The 20,762-nt window shown below is 41.1% G+C and overlaps 1 protein-coding gene across 4 annotated transcripts in view; it reads right to left on the bottom strand.

Moving 5' to 3' along the window:
• Window positions 1-6,809: 6,809 nt before the first annotated feature.
• lzts3.S (leucine zipper, putative tumor suppressor family member 3 S homeolog) overlaps window positions 6,810-20,762 on the bottom strand; it is a 41,993-nt gene continuing 28,040 nt past the window's right edge. For 3 of the 4 annotated variants that reach the window (XM_018242974.2, XM_041579358.1, XM_018242975.2), the window contains exons 2-4: window positions 15,073-15,543; window positions 12,648-13,478; window positions 6,810-11,728 (exon numbers count right to left, since the gene is read on the bottom strand). In XM_018242974.2, the coding sequence (XP_018098463.1) occupies window positions 11,024-11,728; window positions 12,648-13,478; window positions 15,073-15,504 (1,968 nt within the window). In that variant the 5' untranslated portion in view covers window positions 15,505-15,543 and the 3' untranslated portion in view covers window positions 6,810-11,023. The remainder of the gene's footprint in view (window positions 11,729-12,647; window positions 13,479-15,072; window positions 15,544-20,762) is intronic. The other variant, XM_018242976.2, reaches the window with a different exon arrangement.

The raw sequence follows: 20,762 nt of genomic DNA, 5'->3' as shown, positions 1-20,762 counted from the left end.
TCAGCGCAGAGATATCACGTCGGCGACCGACGTCACACGCATGCGCTACAGCAGGAAGACGTAAAACCGACGTACATTGGCCGTCACGTGGGCAAAACGCTACAAACAAATCTAAGCGAGAGGCGCCGTAATCGGACACGTGATCAATATAAGGGGCGGGGGTATGTTAGGGGTAATACGCGGATAGGCTACTCACAGTTTATAATGGGAGGGGACAAATAAACAATTTCCATCTTTACATTATTTCAAGTTGACTGATTTGAACAGGTTGTAGCGATTTATTGCCAGAGTTTCTGTCTGGATTTGTTTTGCTTTAGGCAGGGGCAGTCTTAGGAACGGGGAGAGATCCTGCTTTGTGATTCTGGGAGAGGCCTTTAAATACCATAAACTTCCAGGGAATTATCTCTTATTATCTGCACCGACTGGGCTTCTCACCTCCCAACATAGAAAGAGGGACAACAAGATTTTACCCCCTTATTACCATGTTCAAAATGTTGTCAGGTTATAAAAGTCTCAACAGATTTCTGTGTTTTTTTATGTGTTGTTACAGTTTTGCCAATGAAGGTGAATTGCCCTTTAAATGGGTGGTTCACCTTTAAGTTAACTTTTAGTATTTTATAGAATGGCTCATTCTAAGCAACTTTTCAAATGGTCTTCATTATTTATCTTTTATAATTTTTCTAATTTGCTTCTTTTTCTTCTGACTCTTTCTAACTCTTAAATGGGGGTCAGTGACCCCATCTCAAAAACAAATGCTCTGTAAGGCTACACATGTATTGTTATTCCTACTTGTCATTACTCCTCTTTCTATTCAGGCCTCTCCTATTCATATTTCAGTCTCTTATTCAAGCAATACATGGTTGCTGGGGTAATTTGGACCCTAGCAACAGGACTGCTGAAACTGCAAACTGGAGAGCTACTGAATAAAAAGCTAAAGAACCACAAATAATAAAAAATGAAAACCAATTGCAAAGTGTCTCAGAATATCCCTCTCTACATCATACTAACAGTTAACTCAAAGGTGAACAATCCCTTAAAGCTGCAAGTCACAGTTTCCCCAAGCGACCTGCTTATCTTAAATTGTTACAATTGGTTCTTTGCTTATCTTAAATTGTTACAAAAGTATCTAAGTGCAGCTGCCAAGTATTCTGGGCTCTCTGCAAAGCCTATTGAGTTTTAGAAACTTTGTATCTTTTTCTGGCTGCTCAGTGCAGGAGATCAAAGAGAAAGTCGGGACATTTCTGTAACGATCCAGGACTGTTGGTTGAGCTGCCAAAATTGGGAATGTCCCGTGAAAAAAAAGGGACAGTTGGGAGGTGTGCCTCTCTATCCCGTTCTAATGGCAATACCTTCACCATGACGGTCTTATTAATAAAACGGCCAACTAACACAGGGTCCTGCCATCAGACCGTTGCTCTGCTCTAACTTTCTCCCCAAAAATTGCAGCCCCCCCTCACACTTAGCTAAAGACTGATTTTTTTTAATCAATTGTTTTCCCATTTTGTAAAGATAATTTTAGGGATGCACCAAATTCAATATGTTGGATTCGGCCGAACCCCGAATCCTTCGCAAAAGATTCGGCCGAATACCGAAACCAAATTTGCATATGCAAATTAGGGTCGGAAGGGGAAACCGTTTTTTACTTCCTTGTTTTGTGACAAAATGTCATGTGATTTCCCTCCCTGCCCATAATTTGCATATGCAAATTAGGATTCGGTTCGGCCAGGCAGAAGGATTCGGCCGAATCCCAAACCAAATCCTGGATTCGGTGCATCCCTAGATGATTTATCTGCTCCCATGGCAGTTAGTGGGGGGCTCCTAAACTTATTATCTACTAGTGGTATTAGTATTAGAACAAGTTGGTGCAGGGACCACCAATGAGATCATTGACCTTTGGTCCTGGATGTTGGCCAGAACAATGGGACGGTTTGACTGAAAATAAAACTGCTGACGGGGGATTATTCTAAACATGTGTCTCATTTACTAATACAGAGAGGACACACCTACCTTTAATCAGGGCTTTAATTGGCCTTTATACATGATGAAAGCATTTCCATTCTTCTAGCTGTCAGGTCACTGAGACCAACTGACACTTATTGGAGAAGGTGCCTCGGTCAGACACATTCGGTAAAGGGAACGTTCATCTTCTGGATACCGACGGCTGCCTTGAGTCTGCAGGAAAGAGGAGACTTCCATGTTGCTGCCAGTGAAGAGGCCATGGGGCAAATTCCCTAACCGGGGAAAATTCGCCAATGACGGCTTCGCATCCATCAGAAAACACCGCCAGGCGTAAATTTGCTAGGACAACGCTAATTCACTAAAATGCTAAGTTGCGTCCAGGGCGCCGAACGATGGCAAATTTTCACTAGCGTTATTCCGGCAATCAAAGCGAAGATGCGCTAGCGTTGCCTAATTTGCATATGGCGGGAAATGATAAAGTTGAATGGACGAATATGTTGCAGCAAATACATTACATTACACAAGTCCAGGGAACCTTAATAAATAAAATAAAGTTGTTATATTGCCCTACACATGAGCCCAGTGTATAGTTTATGTTCCATATGTTAGAAAATCGAGGGAGGAACCCGGTTACCCCAAAAAAAAACTTACAGACCTTTGCTGCCTATCACTCAGAAAAAAGGAAAACACCAGCGTTTTTTGGGACTTAAAAACGCTACAAATTGAGGAAGATCTATGCACTCCATTGCACTTCGCCTGGTCTGATCTGGCGAAAGCAAGTCTGGCGCAAGATGTTACGTTCATTGAAATCCGCATCTTAGTGAATTTGCATAGTTACGTCTATTCGCCAGAGCGAAAATTCACCTGGCGTTAGAGTGTGAAGCAACGCTTGCGTCTATCTCCTTCGCTAGCGAAGTGACGCCTGCGCCCGTTAGGAAATCGGCGAAGTTCCGAAATTACATGACGCTGGCGAATTTTCACGTCACGTTAGGGGAATCTGCCCCCATGTGTCTCTTTGACTGGTAGGTGGCGCTCTTTCTCTATCACAGTTTTATCCGGCATTGAAACCCCAGTGATCCCTCCTGCGTCCACTCCCTATGGCCTTCAACACGATACTTTGTTACAGGGAGTTCCACATTCTACACACATATTAGGGCAGAGACACACTGCTATTTCGGGAGATTAGTCGCCCAGCTCGCTTCTTCTTCGGGCCACAAATCTCCCCAAACTGCCTTCCTGCCAGCTAAAATGTAAATCGCCGTCGGGATGGCACTTGGTTCACTTCAGCTTTCCGAACTTGTCCGAACTTTCCTTGTGAGACAACTTCGGGAGACTTCGGAAAATGAAGTGTTCCAAGTGCCGTCCCGCCGGTGATTTCGATTCTAGCCGGTGGGAAGGTTTTTTCAGGGAGATTAGTCGCCAAAGAAGAGCCGGTTTTTCGCCAGGCGACTAAATATCCCCAAATTTTCACGTCTCTGCCGTTACTGGTAGGAATAGGTGTTCCTGTTCAGATTTTTGGTGAATCTTATCTTTTGATCTGTCTGTTCTTCAGGCACCGCACAATAGTGGAGTGCTCTACCTGTCTTGTTGAAAGTGCTGAGTGCTCTTCTGGAAGACCCCCTCCTTGCATGGGGTCATAGATACACGTAGAAAGAAATCCAGAAGCACACCTTTGTATTGCTCAGTAAAGTCTGTGTTTTATTAAGCCCACGTGTATCTGCAAAAAGGGCAACGTTTTAGATCCTTCTGGGCCCTTTATCAAGCATAAAGGTCACGGTAACCCAAATTAACTTTCGTACAGAATGCAATGGACATTTATAAGGATTTTTATTATGGACACCTTAGTAATAGATTTAGAAATTTCTTCTGAACTAATATGTATATACGGTAATACCACTGTCATTGGGTTAATTGTATCCTGGACGTGGGAGGAGTTTTGTAACCTTCACCCCTCCCCATCTCTCACCCCCACCATCTCCTTAAAGGAGAACTAAAGCTTAACTAAAGAAGTAGGTAGAAATGTTGTACATGATGTTTTGTGCTTCTGTACCAGCCCAAGGCAACCACAGCCCTTTAGCAGTAAAGATCTGTGTCTCCAAAGATGCCCCAGTAGCTCCCCATCTTCTTTTCTGCTGATTCACTGCACATGCTCTGTGCTGCTGTCACTTACTGAGCTTAGGGAGCCACTCACAATATACAGTACACATAGAATAGAAATGTCACAATATAAGGCTGATTAGTAATTAATACACATAATTACTACATGGCAGCACAGAAACCAGTGCAATTAGCATCAGAATTGAATAATCAGCAAACCTGTAGCATCAGCTTATATTACAGCCAGGGAAGCTCATTTTCTGCTGGATAATTAGTGACGAGCCCTAAGCTTAGCTTCTCAACAGCCAATCAGAGCCCACTGAGCATGTGAGTGTCACAGACACTTTCCAAGATGGTGACCCCCTGTGACAAGTGTGAAGTCCTGGATCATTGCTGCTATTGACAAGCTCAAACTTTAGCCTCGTGCAATAAGTTCACTATATAAAATAGGACATTTTTAGCCACATTCATTTTTAGGGTTTAGTTATTCTTTAAATTGAAATCTTGGAGTGTGAACACTTTAGGCTCCTTTTTTGAGGATCCTTATTGGGATGCAGTAGGTTTCAGTGCCCGCCGGTTACTTTCTATAACAAAAGACAAGAGACGGAGACTCAGAATGACTCGATGTTTATTTCTCTCTCTCGGTGGCCTTCCAGCTGTCCCTCTGCCACATACACTCCACAGTAGTATTGCTAACAGACAGCGCATGTGTACACACATATATATATATCTACATACACCGAGATGATTCTATTGATATCAAAGTACACTTGTTTAGATAACGTAGCAGCATATCAAACAGGAATAAAATGACACTGAAATCAGAAACCGTTCCGCAGACTCTCCCAGTTCGCCCATTCCTGATCGTCGCCAGTGAATAAAGCGTCGCCGGAAATGTTCAGCAAGAGTTAAGGTGACAGATGTTGACCAGAAACGGCACAATAATCCCCCCCCCCCACCGGCCACAATAAATGATTTTTTTTTCACCTTTTTCTAATAAATTTAATATAAAATTAGATATGTACAACTCTTTGCCTGTGTGTATATATATATTTATATATATCTTTTCTCTATAATATTCCATTCGCATAACAAGCGATCACGTGCACGGCCACACACCCTGTGAAGTTTGCCCGCCATAAAGCTCCCCTCCTTAAAAATGAAATATATGGGGTGCAGGTTGGACTGTAACTACCACCCCTTGATCATGGTTGTCACCCAAAAATGTAGTGTGCATATTCGGGCCAATATGAAAGCATCTCAATGGTGTCAATGGGGAAGAAGTTGAGGTTGTTTTGACTAGCGCTACAACTAGCAGTAATCACAGTGTCCCATTGCCCTAAGGCTGTAATTTTAGCCTTCACTTGCCATTTTGCTCCTTCAAGACTGGACCTTCTTCCCCAAGGGATTATAATAGAAACTGGAATTAATGGGACATTACAAACATGTGAAGAAACGTAAAGAGAGGAGGGATGGATACCTTTCATTACCTACTTATACTTTTATCCACTTAGTTACTGCAGGGGTCTGACCAAAGTATGGATTAATTTAAGAAGTTTTTTTTATAAAGGAAGAGAGTACCCCACTTGTAACAACTTATCAAATATCAATGGTCTCTTAGGGCAGAGACACACACTCAGATTCGGGGAGATTAGTCGCCCGGCAACAAATCTCCTCTTCTTCGGGGCGACTTATCTCCCCGAACTGCCTTCCCACTGGCTAGAATGGAAATCGCCGGCGGAATGGCACTCGGAGTGCCTCGTTTTCCAAAGTTGCCTGAAGTTGCCTCACGAGTAAACTTTGGGCGACTTCGGAAAATGAAGTGATCCGAGTGCCACCCCACCCGTGATTTACATTCAAGCCGGGAAGGAAGATTAGTCGTCCCGAAGAAGAGGTGATTTGTCGCTGGGCGACTTTTCTCCCCGAATCTGACCGTGTGCCTCTGCCCTTACAGGTTAATTTGTAACCACTTATAAGTGACTATTAACTGTGCAACACCTATAGTTATCCCAACTGAATGGTAAATAAGCTTAAAATTGGAGTGTATATCTAAAGTGCAGTGCACTAATTTAAGTCCATTAATTTAAATGAATAACTAGTCTGATTAAAGAATCAATCAGTATCATAAAGTTAAAACCAAGTATCTGGAGCAACAAGTCGCCAACGCACGTTTCGCTGTATTAGCTTTCTCAAGGCTCCAGATACTTGCTTTTAACTTGTGTGATATTTTCTAGTGCTTTTAACCTTCAGTCTGGATTTGGTCGTGTGTGGGTTGAGATTAAGCTTGTTTAGCATTCAGTTGGGATAATTATAGGTGTCGCACAGTTAATAGCCACCTGGCCTGGCCGGTAAAAATTATGGTTGATCCCAATGTTATTAATAGGGAATAAAGATAAATATATAGGAAGGCCAGTGATATGATCCCAATGTTATTAATAGGGAATAAAGATAAATATATAGGCAGGTCAGTGATCCCAATGTTATTAATAGGGAATAAAGATAAATATATAGGCAGGTCAGTGATATGATCCCAATGTTATTAATAGGGAATAAAGATAAATATATAGGCAGGTCAGTGATCCCAATGTTATTAATAGGGAATAAAGATAAATATATAGGAAGGTCAGTGATCCCAATGTTATTAATAGGGAATAAAGATAAATATATAGGAAGGTCAGTGATCCCAATGTTATTAATAGGGAATAAAGATAAATATATAGGAAGGTCAGTGATCCCAATGTTATTAATAGGGAATAAAGATAAATATGTAGGAAGGTCAGTGATCCCAATGTTATTAATAGAGAATAAAGATAAATATATAGGAAGGCCGGTATTTTTTTCCAGAAAAGGTGTGAACCCTATGGGTGACTGGGGCTTAAATCAGGGTGAATAGATAAGTCTGTTGCATGTAGATGATATCTGGGTCCAACACAAGATCCCAGTCTCACAGATTTTGATCATGAACTGACCAACTACCTTCAGCACCTGCACATCATCATGTCAGGGTTCAGTTTGGACAGAGCAGCTCCTAGCATGGGGCACTTGTTTACTAAGGCTGCACCTTGTGCCTCATGCCCTTAGATGTTCAACCTGCAAGTGGGCGGAGTCAATGTTTTTTGGGGGGAGGGGACTGGTCATAGCTGAACATGGTGACATAAATGACAAACAGACATTTAAAAGAAGCATAAAGGGGAAGTCAGAACAATACAATCTTATCTTTCATATTGTGGTGCAGATTCTCCGTACACTCAGAGTTGCCACCTGTTATCCTGTTACATATAATTATCTAAGAACAGAATTCATCATCTTTCCTCCCCCAGGGGCAGTTAAACTGAAGCTACAACCCACAGTGGGACTCAAAGCAACCTTTACCTTTTGTCTTTCTCCTTAAAGGACCAGTGACACCATCAGTTCTTTCTATCTGTCTAACCAGCAGCTTGACAATAAAAGTCCTATATTATATGAGGCTTCCATCTATAGCCGAGAGCTATAAAATCCCTTTTTATCCCCCTTAAATATTAAAATCATTATATACGGCCCCTATTTCAGTGTGAATATCTGCCGCCTTGGCTACCCAGCATCTTATCTCTAAGAACTATATTTGATCCTCTGAAGTTGGTGTTAGAGATAGGTAACAGTCCATTATATTGAAATGCATAGAAACCCCTTTTGTGTGCTGGTGTTACTGGTCCTTTAATTGGGGGTGCATAGGGCATTGTGCTCACAGATCTTTCAGTCCCTTTAATATGAATAGGAGCTACCATATTGTTTGGCCCTGGTCAGTGGTGTAAGTTCACTTTCCTAGACCCCCTTCCAAAAACATTTTTGGAGCCCCCTTGATGTCCCACGACCCCAATGCCTGTTCTTTCTGGGACCTCCCTGTTGAGAGGTAGTGATAGCCTTGGGCATTGCCCTCACATCATCAGATTCTGAGCCACAGAGAAAGCTAGAGTGCATGGGAAAATACCAAAACCAAGGTTATAATTAAAGCTTATTTATGGGAGCTCCCACTCATATCAATAAACAAATAAACAGAAAAGGGCACACGTCAAGCTCGTTTAAGGTGAACAATATGGCAGCTTCCATCCCTATGTATAAATTTAATAGGCGGACGTTTTGTGTGCACAATGAGCTTCTCCCTCACACTGCGTTGTCTAAGTGAAACACCAGGGCAGATCCTACTCGTATGTAAAAATACAAATATACAAACTTTGCACACAGTTAGATGAACTCACTTTTCAGTCCACATAGGGAAAATAGATATACGCCTACTGAAAAATAGAATTTATTCTTGCTTAAGTCTAGGGCTGGGCAACCTGCAACTAACCCAGCATGCTTATTTAGCCACTGAAGGCATGTGTTTTACAGGAACACTGTATTAGTTATAGATTTAATGTAAAACCATATCCATTTAAATACCCCCCCCACTTGCTGAAGAACATCTGATGCAATTCCAGGTATCAGTGTTCCTTTAACAGCAAAATCAAGGCTCCTTATCTTCTACCTTCCTCAGCCGGTGATCGGGTTTAGTAAACAAGCACACTCACAGTTCATTGCAGCATTAATCGTGGAATCTAGCAGATAAAGACACTCTACCCACTGTGAACGGTGACTTCCAAAGGAATATTCTTGGCTTTCAGGCACAGGTTATTCACTGGCAAAGGTCAAACCTTCCTACTCTGGTGGTTACTCTGCCTACTAACCAGCTCTACATTATATAAAATTATATATATTGGTCCTTTTCATGTTTCCTGAAGAAATACTGCCTTTGTCTTTGGTCTGAACCCCAAAGTTTTTGGACAGTTTGGTTTAGAACATCTTAACGACTATGTCCCCATCACTACTGATACTGTTCTGGATTCAAGCAGATGTTTAATGGGATATTATCATCATTTATTTCCATGAAGAAAAATTTGTTGGCGAGAACGGGAATGGAGGCTTAAAATGCTGGGTCAGGCGGTAGAACAGTTCAGGATGGGAAGGAATGGGTTAGTAATTAAAAATTTACCTTCAAGCATGTTGCTGGTAGATTTGTAATTCTGGCCCTGGTTGGCAACTTACTGGCTAGGCCAGTGAGACCCATCTTAAAGCAGGCCAATAACGTACAGTAAGTGCTCTCTAGTTACACCTTTTAAAGTGGCCAAATTCTGGGATACTCTTCAGTATCCAACTGATGGTTAAATAAATTGTGTTAGAATCCCTTTAAACCTTGAACTATCAAAAGTGCCCCAAATATGCATAGGACTCTTCTGGGATTTAAATGCCATTAGGGCCTAAAGACGGATTGTTTTGGTCTTGATTTATAAGAACCATTTGTACTGCTATGGCTTGAATGCTGGAACTCTCAAGCTTTTGGGGATTCCAGTTCCTAGCATGCTATGTGTATCGGGGTCTAGAATTTGCAAGGCTGGGTGGACCATACATTTGATAACTCAATGTGTCTTAATAAATACATATTTCTATATGAATTAACCATAAATACAAATATATACGTATTGTTAAAGCTTTGCTTATTATGTGCAGCGTTGCTGATGGGAAATAGAATGTAGACTATGGAGAGGCACAGGGTGGATAAAGTGATGAGCAGAAGATCAGAGGAAATTGGGAAGAGAACAGAACCAATATTTGATGTATCAGACCCCAGTATCGACATCCTAACGGCTGCTATATGGGCTAGGTCTTCAAGGTTGATGTCTTAAGGCTAGAAGGGAGTAGCCCCACCAGACTGCTCCTGGAGATAAGAGCTTACATCTTGCTTGAGGACTCATAAATATTACCCTTTGGAATCCCACTGCTAATATGACGTGGCCAGAGCACTAAGCACCCTTCGGCCTTACCTACTTCAAACATCAATCAGGTGTGACATCAACAGGATTGTCTAGCTGAAGCATTATTTAGGCTAAAAGGGGGATTAGTAGAACTGAACCCAAAACCATCATGTGGCTATTGTAGGAGGCTAACCTTAGTTTTAAAGGGCACTTAACTTATACAGTCGTATATATTTTTTAACAGTCATCTATGCTTTACTGATTGACCCTCATTGGATGTTCAGAGACACAGTGTAGCCCACCATGACTCTGATATTGGCAAGGCCAACATCCTCTTACCTCTACGGTCTGCATTTTATTGCTAACAAAGCCTACTACCAAAAACACCGGGAAACACCACTAAGATCTGATTATAAACATAGCAACAGGCCATTGCTAAACTCTATGGTAGAAAATAAAACCCAGCTTGCTCACTTTGCTAGAACCTGGGCAACAATTCCATAAAAATAAGTCTCCAAAGGGAATGTTGGGATCGGCTTCCCAATCATGACCTTCGTTTCGTTTATTCCAAGCAATAAGGGATTCCTGTCTGACTCCTCCATACAGACGAACCATTTAGTGATATTCCCTGCATAAAATAATTCTTAAAGAAAAACTATGTTTTTGGATAATTCACAGTAAACAGTGGCTAGAATCCTTTATGAATTCATAGTATAGGTAGAATGCTAGATTATACAGCACATCCAACCGTCCCTCCACTAGCCAATATGGCTAAAATATCCCCAAATCCAAGTCACTTTGACTTTTTTTTCTTTGCACAAGTCCCAAAAAGAGAAAGGGGCCAGATAACAGTCACAGAGTTTGCCTTACCTTTGCACGAGGGCATGAGCAACACACCACCAAAGGCAATGGACTCTACGCCATACAGGCAGAGAAAAGTGCGTGCAACAGGGAAAACAGACACATAGCATAACAAATGGTATACCACATGTTCTTCATTTTCAGTTGGGCCGACAGCAAGCATTCGTTCCCCTGCTCTGATGCCTTTGAGTTACTGAGAGGACCTGGCCAAGACTGCAGCTGTTGGTCTCCTCATTGCTGAAAGGTCTATTTGAATTATTTCCCCTGATGACCATGAGCTGGAAAAGGCTGCACATGCACAGTGAGAATCTAGCTGTGTATATGTGATCCACCATCTTTTAAATCTCCGTGGACTCTATTCTCTCAAGCCTGGAAGGTGTCCACACCTTTTTATCTTCTGCTGGAGGTGTGGTCACCTTGGTGGTGATTTCACTGATCCTTTGCTCAAGCTGTTGGTTTTTCTGGTACATCTCAATGTAGTTGAGCTGAAGCTGCTTCTGGTACTTAATGACTTTCTCTTTCTCCTCTTGCCAGGTACGTCTCTCCTCCTCAAAGTCCACCACCTGCTGATCCCTATGTTGCCTCTCTATTGTTAGTTCCACCTGGAGCCTCTCTATATCCTTCTTCAGACTAATGACACTGTCCTCGTTTTGGCGTTTCATTTTGGCCTCATCACTTTCACAGGAAAGAGTATCCCTCAACTTTTCATTGAGCTCGATGTTGTAAGGGTTTTGTCCAAGGTTCGCCAAGGCTTCTTTCAAGCCTGATATCTCTTGTTCACATTGGCTCAGCTTCTCTTTCATCTGCTGAGCTTCACTTTGCTTCCTCTGCATTTCATTCTCACAGATCTCCAGGCTGACACTCTTAGAGCTATACGAGTCTTTAATAGAAGAAATCTGTTCCTCTTTTTCCCTCAGAAAGGCCTTGGCTTCCTTAAGTTGTGTTCTAAGTCCAACAATCTCATTTAGTTTCTGGGAGATATCTGCCTGGCTGTCTTTCAGCTGTTGCTTCAGGAGAGATATCTCTCCTGCTTTCTGGCATACCTGGAAAGGTAGAAATCCATAGAATCAGATGGACCATGGTGAATGGTAACCACAGACCTGTATCCCAGGTAGTACCTTCCACCCCAATACTATAATTCAATACTACTTTTTATAGTTACCAGTCATGTCATGGTAACTCAGATACTGAATATAACTAAAGAGAAATAAGGAAAGGGAATTTGACACTGTGGACCTCATTAATGAACAATGGAAACCCTCTTTCCTAACTGGTTGGTGCACCCAGATTTTTCTGCAGCTTGGGAAGCTTCTAAGATTTGAATTTTAATTCAAAAGCCACCACCTTCCTCTACAGTATATCTGTACTAGGTGGAGGCTAGCTGTAGAGACATAGAGTGTAGAGGCTTTGCACACTTACTGATCAAGATGGTCAAGCCACTCTATTATTATTATTATTATCATATTCTACTTTTGTATTCTCATGCAAGAGTCACCACCATTTTTCAAGTCTTGTTTTGTACCCCTGATGATGTCACACCATACTTCCTGTTATAAAGTAAATATTGGGTTATGGCTTTTGGTAAAAGGCAGGGTAATTGGTTGCAGAAATATGTGGGTTATATGTTAAGGTGAAGGTCTACTGAATGAGACCAGTGTACTAGGTGAAAGGTAGTTCTAGAAACATAGTAGAGTTGTTTTACTAGCATAACAACTGCCCAATAACACCCAGAATCTTCACCACACTAGCTACATGTAGCAGATGGTGATTATATGGCTCTCCCTGCAGATTAGTTGTACCCAATCAAGTGCAGCAACTGGTAAACTATACACAAAGCTAAAGTATAGTTGTAGCCGTGCAGAGGCTTTTTGCACTTGCTTACCAATCTGGCCAAGACATTTGTTCATTCTTTTAAAAACACAGGTTAACAAGGGCTTGGCTAGTATCTTATTTTGATCTTACCTCCCACTTGGTTTCCTCTATTTTAGGAAGGAAATCTGCTTGCTCCTTTTTGAAAGCCATGCACTTTTTCTCCATCTCCTCTCTCTCCTGTAGAAGTTGGGCCACATCATCTTGCAGCTTTTTCTTCTCTTGCTGGAACTTAAATATCTGCAGTTGCAGAGCCTGCTGGGCTCTTTGCGCTTTCTTGGAGACTTGCTGAAGCTTGTTGGCATAATTTTGTCTTAAATCCTCCATTTCCCGTTCCCAAATCTTTTGCTTCTCTTCAAAAACTTGAAAGATGGCGGCCTCGCTTTTGTCCAAGCTTCTCTTCATCTGTATGACTTCCTGTTCCTTTTCCCACAGTCTATCTTCTAAATCTTGGATAATGTCATCACTCGAAGGTGAATGTAAAAGCAATGTCTCATTGAGATGATTCAGTCTACTAAAAGAGGAGGCACTCTTGCTGGAAGATCGTCCACTCTCTGAGGTAGTTGTTCCATTATAACCCACTATGTTCTTTTCAACATAGCTAGACCCAATGCGATTAATATGGCTCATTGATGCACTCATTGGGCCTACGTGCTGGCTGTAGCCGCTCCCATAAGTTGGTAAGCTTGTCAGAGAATTCCGTCCGGAATCTGAAAGACCTCCTACCTGGCTGGATGACCTGTTGTGGCTTGACTTCTCAAGACTATTTTTCATGGCAGCCGGGCTATTGCTGTTCCCATGGTTTGAGCTCTTTCTGTTCTCTGTTACTCCATTGTTCATTGGTGGACACAGGTTCTGCATGGAATGGAAGTTTTTCGGAACTACAGGTTTAAAGGCAGAAGGTCTTACCAAAGGTTCATTGCTCTAGAACACAAAATGAAGAAAATATTAATACTTTAACATGCTTTCTTATATCACTATTACGTTGCTCATCAGGTAAATCTGTAAACTACATATTCAAATGTATTCTGCATTGTCCTGGCATGATTTGCTTCCCTTTATATGGTGTTTGGCATTAAAGGATAATTAAACTTTTAAAATAAGTAAATGTAAAATGGATGGGGGCGCTATTCTAAGCACTTTTGCAATGTACATTCATTATTTATTTTCTTTTTCTCCTCAAGATATTAAGGGATACATGTACTGTTAATATGAATGAATTTTGTTACAACATCGCCACCTGCTGGTCAGTTTCCCACCAGTCTGACCATCAAGTAGTCAAGGAAGTTGTCAGGAGAAAGAAAGAGGCTGATGTTCTTCTGCTTAGGGAAAAAATTTAAATCCTTTCTCACATCTTTCCTAAGCAGAAGAACATCAGAGCAGCCTCTTTTGTTGTCCTGACAACTTCCTTGACTACTTGCTGGTCAGACTGGTGGAAAACTGACCAGCAAGTGGCGCTGTTGGAACAAAATTCATTCATATTAACATTAGATATTTTCTCTTAATATCTTGGGAAAAAAAGAAAATAAATAACAAATTTAAATTGCAAAAGTTCATAGAATAGCCCCCTCATCAGTTTTAAATTCACTTATTTTAAAGGTTTACTTATTATTTAAGGAGGTGTTTTACACAATATATCAGTATTGGGCACATTTACAAACACAGTACAATGTGCAAAATGCAAGATCTGGACTCAAATCCATACAATTTTTTATCCACAGTGCAGAGTCAGGGGTCTGTGACTTGCACTTGATGCAACAATATGGATGCAAAAAGGGTTTGTTTTAGTAAATCATACTCAAATTGCATGTTTATTGTAGTTGTGATGGCTTCACTCCCAACTCTCCAATGTGATTGAGGTCAATACTGGCATTAACATCCAACACACTCGGTATATTGGTCAGGTGTCTATAGAAAACAAAGAACTAAAGTCTGGCCACGACTGCCAGGTTTCCATGCAACCATGCACCCAATTGTGTACAGTTAATGAGAGCCGCCACACTTGCATGTGTTTATAAATGAGCCCTTACTATATATGTTTCTAGCCAAGCAAGATCTTTCCTGAAAGTACCATTTGCTTTCCTGCCAAGGACAACAAGACCTTGTTTGAGTTGCTATATTGACCCTACAGTTGGGGCAGTCATCACATGGGTGATTTTGGTAGAACATGTCAAGGCGCTCATTGAAATAATAATGATATATACGGTGTATTTATATATATATATATATATATATATATATATATATATATATATATATATATATATATATATATATACACACACACATATAAATGGAGCTTCATGGAACATGATGAGCCGTCTGAACCAAATGTCGATATCAAGTTTGGAATGGAAAAAAAACTCTATATAAAATTGACTCCATCAAATTCACGTTAGGTAGGCTGTAGGTTCTCTCCAGCTATAAGTTTCAATGTGGTCACTAGGGCTGCAACCAGAAAGGAATTCGATTTCTGGCTTTCCTGACTTCACCTAACTGCTGCAGTCCACCAATTTACCTGCTCCAACTTTCCAGAGACAGGTAATATCTTTGGGGGATTGGAATCTCTGAACTGAGCTGCCTGTGGCATATTCTTTTCATTGTTGGCATTAACGTTGCCGCATGTGTCCGTCTTCATCTTGTCGCTTTTGCTGTGTTCGCCATTGATGTACATGGCGCCGGTGTTTTTTTCCAACTTGTAGACTTTCTCCTCTCCTGAGTAGCGGTTGGAGTAGCAATTCCTGGAGTAGTCGTTTTGCTTGAGGCTGTTCTGAGTCCTGGTCCCTACGCTCTTCATTGGGAACTCTTGGTCGTTGGCCACTCCACTGCCTACGCTTCCCATAGTGCAGTGAGGGGGCGAATTAGAGGACCTGCTAACGAATGGGTGAAAGGATTCTTGGCTCTGGTAGGCTGTGTCACTGAGGACAGATCTTGATTCTAACTTTGCCATGGCAGCGTAGAGTGGAAGATGGAAATTAAATCAATGGAACTAAAATAAAGAGAGAGAAGACAGAGTCATGGGACGCAAGCAGGACATCCATGCTTACAAATCCATATTAATATCCGTATAAATAAAAGTGCTGGATTTTAGCATACGTGAAGATGGCAGCTCATTAAAACCAATTAGAATTTGTTCTCCTCTTATTTCATCTGAATGTACCGCATGATGTCTGTAAATCATTAATGATCTAATGTTAATGATCTGCAGGCTCCTTGCAGCCTTCATTCTCATGAGTGGTAATGATTAGCCGGCATCAAGCTGGGTGGCACCAGCAAACATCGCAGGCAGGAGGAGAGGATTTCTTTACTAAACAGACACAATCGGCAGGCGAATGCGGTAGAACAGTAATTCAACCCAATGGGAATAGTATGAATTAGTACATCCTAGTAATCCTGTATTGCTCTCCGGCTTTGAGTTTAGCTGCCTCCATAGCTATCTTATGTGATCTACCAATAAATATGGTCTTATTTAGAATACAGACACACATGTGTAGGTGAATGTATAATTTAGACTGATCATCTGTGTACTCCCATATATATTTTTTGCTTTATTCCCCTACTGGGTTCTTCTGTGGATACCAGTTCACCTAACGGGTCCATTTCAAGTTACCAGGGAACCATGTATTAATCCCAGGTCCTTCATGGGTTTATTGGAACCTTGGATTTCTCAGGTTTTTCAATCATTCTAGGTACTCAATTTCTCTGGTTACCAGTTCATTTCAATGTCTTAACTACCCAATAATCCATCTTTATTGCTCAAGGGAAACCTATGTTCAGCCCAGACTTCCTTCCTTGAATAAGTTCTGTGTTTCAAGCGGTTACCAAAACACTGTCTGCCTATTCCCTAACTGTGAGAGAGACCTGCTTCATTCTCAGGAGAACTACAGATTCCAGCCTTGGTTGCCCATTCATGAAAAGCCCATCTGACATCTCAGTACAGGCCTACAGACACCTCCATCTTTATTGCATAGAAGTTGACAGTCTGAGTACTGGCAAGAAAAACCATCTCCATGGTACAAGAGAGAATATATTTCCTCATGCTACTTTAATAAGAATCATACAAGGGCTGATTTCTAAAGGCTCAAGATGCAGAGCTGCTCCTGCCATGAGGCAAGGTGAGAAAGTGAGCTGCCAGTTATAAGGAGTAGCAAAAAGTTGCCTTTTGTAAGAGCCAAATTTCCATGTCTTAACCGGAAATTCGGCTCCGCTAGTGCAGAGAGCCCAATTGCGCTCAATGCACTAGTGATGCTGCCCCACATTACAAGCCCCGATGCTGATGTTTTAAGCAAGAAGCAGTAGAAGGGGCATCAGGGCTGCTGCCTCAGGATTTCCCCAGTCAAGATGAACATCCTTCTTCCATTCTTATGCAGATACCAGGCAACGGGAACTCTTAAAACAGTGATCCCCAACCAGTGGCTCTTGAAGAAGAAACAAACCCTTAATAAAAAAAACCCTACCCTACATTGACCCTCAGCCTAGCTGCTACCCCGGGCAAAGGCCCCTAACTCTTTACTTACCCCTCCATGCAAATTTTGTCCGGCGGAGTTCATGAGCCCCATCTTCTCTTTGGTAATCTTCGGAATGACGCCGGCATATCGGTGCATGCGCAGTTGGAGCAATTTTCTGTGTCGCGACAACTGCACATGCGCCGAAACTTCCAAAAATTGCGAAGCGCCAGTCTCTTTTTGAGGATTACCAAATCAGGTGAAGATGGCGCCTGTAAACTCCGCTGGACAGAATCTGCACCAAGGGGTAAGTAAAGAGTTAGGGGCATTTACCCGGAGTAGGGTTTAATTTATTAAGGGTTTGTTTCTCCTTTGAGCAACACCAAGTCCTTGGCTGTTGCTCCCAGGTGCTTATTTTTGAATTCCAGGCTTGGAGGCAAGTTTTGTTGTATATAAACCAGGTTTACTGCCAAACAGACCTTCCTGTAAGCCGTCAGTCCACATATCTACGAAAAAGCCAATCACAGTTGGCACCCCAGGGACATTTTTCATGTTTGTGTTGCTCCCCAACTCTTTTTTTACATTTAAATATGGCTCATGGGTAAAAAAAGGTGAGGGACCTCTTCCTTAGAAGATATTATTAACAAACCCTTAGAATAAAAATAACAAACTGGCTTTTATGTACTGAAAGATTGAAACTATTCCTTCCTCCCTGATGCCTCCCACTAATAGTGAGAAGGTTTCGTATCCACCTACATGACTCTTTTCTGGCAGCACATTAAAAAGAAAGCATAACAGACATTACTACATGCACATGTCAGGCAGCAGGTACAGAACGTTCATTATTCTTCTACGTGGGATGTAACATCTCCTGAACTTCAGAAAGAAACATTTAACCACCACCTGCTCTTTATGGCAAGCCTTCATGAGAAGCGTTTAACTACTGTGTTGTCATGCAATGCGTACTGCTTATGTGACAGTGGGACAGTATGTGACAGTTGTCTTTAGATAAGTCTCACCCACTTGCCACCCTCTGGCTAAAGTATTCTGAAACAGGCAATCTCATTCATAAGAACCTCCAAGGTATCAGTCTACGGTTGCCTGTCTATGGATTTAATATCTGCGCATGGGTGTTAGTGGAGCAGAACTTGGATTAATGGGGTGGTATTTGAACTTACTGGGCGGATGAGTAAAAATTAAGGGGCAGATTTATCAAGGGACGAATTGAAAATTCGAATTCTAATTTTGATTTTTTTTATGGTCAAAATTGTCAAATTCAACTAGGGAATTATCCAAACTCGATTCAAGTTTTTTTAAAAAAATTCAAATTTGATTTTCAAGATTATAATACTCTGGAATTCAAATTCAGCACTTAACCAGCCGAATTGCTGTAAAAGTCAAAGGTCCAGTCAGCAATTTGGAGATGTTTGTAGCCTTCCTGACATTTCAATTTTTTCGATTCAAGTTTTCAACTCTGTAAAATTTGTTGAGTTTAAGATAAATAATCGAATATTCGAATTTAGAGTAAAATCAAATTCATGCAAGCTAAAAAAAACTCACAGAAACTCAAAAATCAAATATTTATAAATGTGCATTTAAGGGGCAGATTTATTAAGGGTCGGATTGAAAATTCTAATTTTCAAATTTTTTCATGGTCAAAACTGTCAAATTCGACTAGGGAATTATCCAAACTCGATTCGAGTTTCTTTAAAAATTCTAATTCGATTTTCGAGATTTATCATACTCTGGCCCTTTAAGAATTCAAATTAAACTATTTGCCACCTAAAACCTGCCAAATTGCTGTATAAGTAAATGAGAAAGGTCAAGTGAGCAATTTGGAGATGTTTGCAGCCTTCCTGACATTATAGTTTTTTTCGGAGGAAAAAACTTGAATCGAGTTTGATCGAATTCGATTAGAGTTTTCAACTCTGTAAAATTTGTCGAGATAAGATATTCGATTTTTAGAATAAATAATCGAATATTCGAATTTCAAATAATATCAAATTCATGTGAGTTAAAAAAAAACTCACATGAATTAGAATATTGATAAATGTGCCTCTAATGGGCAGATTTATTAAGGGTCGCATTGAAAATTATAATTCAAACTTTGAAATTTTTTATGGTCAAAATTGTCAAATTCGACTAGGGAATTATCCAAACTTACAAAAAATTCTAATTTGATTTAGAAGGAAGTTGTCAGGAGAAAGAAAGGCTGATGTTCTTCTACTTAGGAAAACAATTAGAAACCTTTCTCACATCTTTCCTAAGCAGAAGAACATCAGAGCAGCCTCTTTCTTTCTCCTGACAACTTCCTTGACTACTTGCTGGTCAGACTGGTGGGAAACTGACCAGCAGGTGGCGCTGTTGTAACAAAATTCATTCATATTAACAGCACATATATCCCTTAATATCTTGGAATAAAAACAAAATAAATAGTGAATGTAAATTGCAAAAGTGCTTAGAATAGCCCCCTCATCAGTTTTACATTCACTTTTTTTAAAGGTTTACTTATCCTTTAACCAATATTCTACCTGTCAACCCTCCTCTATTTTTCTGGGATCATTACTATTTACACTCCCAGCTGTCGAGCAGTCATGCTAATCGTGTCACTATGGAGGCAGTTATGCACCAGTGCAGCCACTATAATGCGCCATTCCTTGTTGCACCTCCGCATTATCTATTCTTCTTTCATATCTTTCCAAATCGATGGCGTTACCCTCCTCCCCTCGCTCTTTCTCTGCCTCCCTTCTCCTGTTGTTTTAGAGAAAGTGCCGCTCTCCAGGCTGTCGGAATCAATTACGTAGGCGAGAGAATTGGCCAGTTCAGTGTCTGGAGTTGTTCGTGCACATGAAAGGGAGTTGAAATAAAGGTTATATGTGATATTAGAGAAAACTCCAAATCTGCAGTTTCTCTGGGTATCTGAGACGCAAATTATTTTATTCGTTTAATTCTGTCCAATTAGCAGCAATCCCATGCGGCGTTTGTGAAGGACAACCCTAGAGCTGCACTTTTGAGGCTTTCACTGTAGCAACTCACCCTCGGATGTTTAAGGGCAGACGTGGCTACTGGCGGAGATTCTTCCACCGGCAATAACTCGCCTCTTCTTCGGGCGACTAATCTCCTCTAAATGCCTTCCCATCCCTGTTGGGGTGGCACTCGGAACACTCCTTTTCCGAAGTCGCCTGAAGTTGCCTCATGAGGAAACTTCAGACGACTTCGAAAAATCAAAGCGAACCGAGTGCCATCCTGCCTCTAGCTGGCGGGAAGGCATTTAGGGAAGATTAGTCGCCCGAAGAAGAGGCGAGTAATCACTGGTCGAAGAATCTCCCCCAGTAGCCACCTCCCTAAATACTGCCATAAATGAATGGTGGTTAAATAGGCAATAGTGATGGGCGAATCTGTCCCGTTTCAATTCGCCTAAAAAATATGTGTGAAACAGCAACAAATTTGTGAAACACATCGAAGTCAATGAACTTAATTTTTTTTTTTTTTTATGCGTGACAATTTTTTCTCACTACAAATGTATTATATGGAGAAAATGGCAGCAGCACGGTGAAAATGTGAAAAAGTGTAAGGTTTATTTAAACCCAAAACATAAAGAAAAAAGGCAAAGTTTCAGCCACCCGGGCCCTTTATCAATCCTAGTGCTACACTCCCTCAACCCACATTTAAAGGGTGAGGAAGAGGTGTGAATAGAGACTCCGCCCCTTCCTTTCTGTGACATCACAAAACAAGTTGTAATGCTGTATATTACCCAACACTA

This window comes from Xenopus laevis, chromosome 1S (genome assembly GCF_017654675.1).
Source record: "Xenopus laevis strain J_2021 chromosome 1S, Xenopus_laevis_v10.1, whole genome shotgun sequence".
Taxonomy (NCBI): Eukaryota; Metazoa; Chordata; class Amphibia; order Anura; family Pipidae; genus Xenopus; species Xenopus laevis.
The sequence above is the reverse complement of the archived record's forward strand: the minus strand, read 5'-3'. Positions and strand labels throughout refer to the sequence as shown.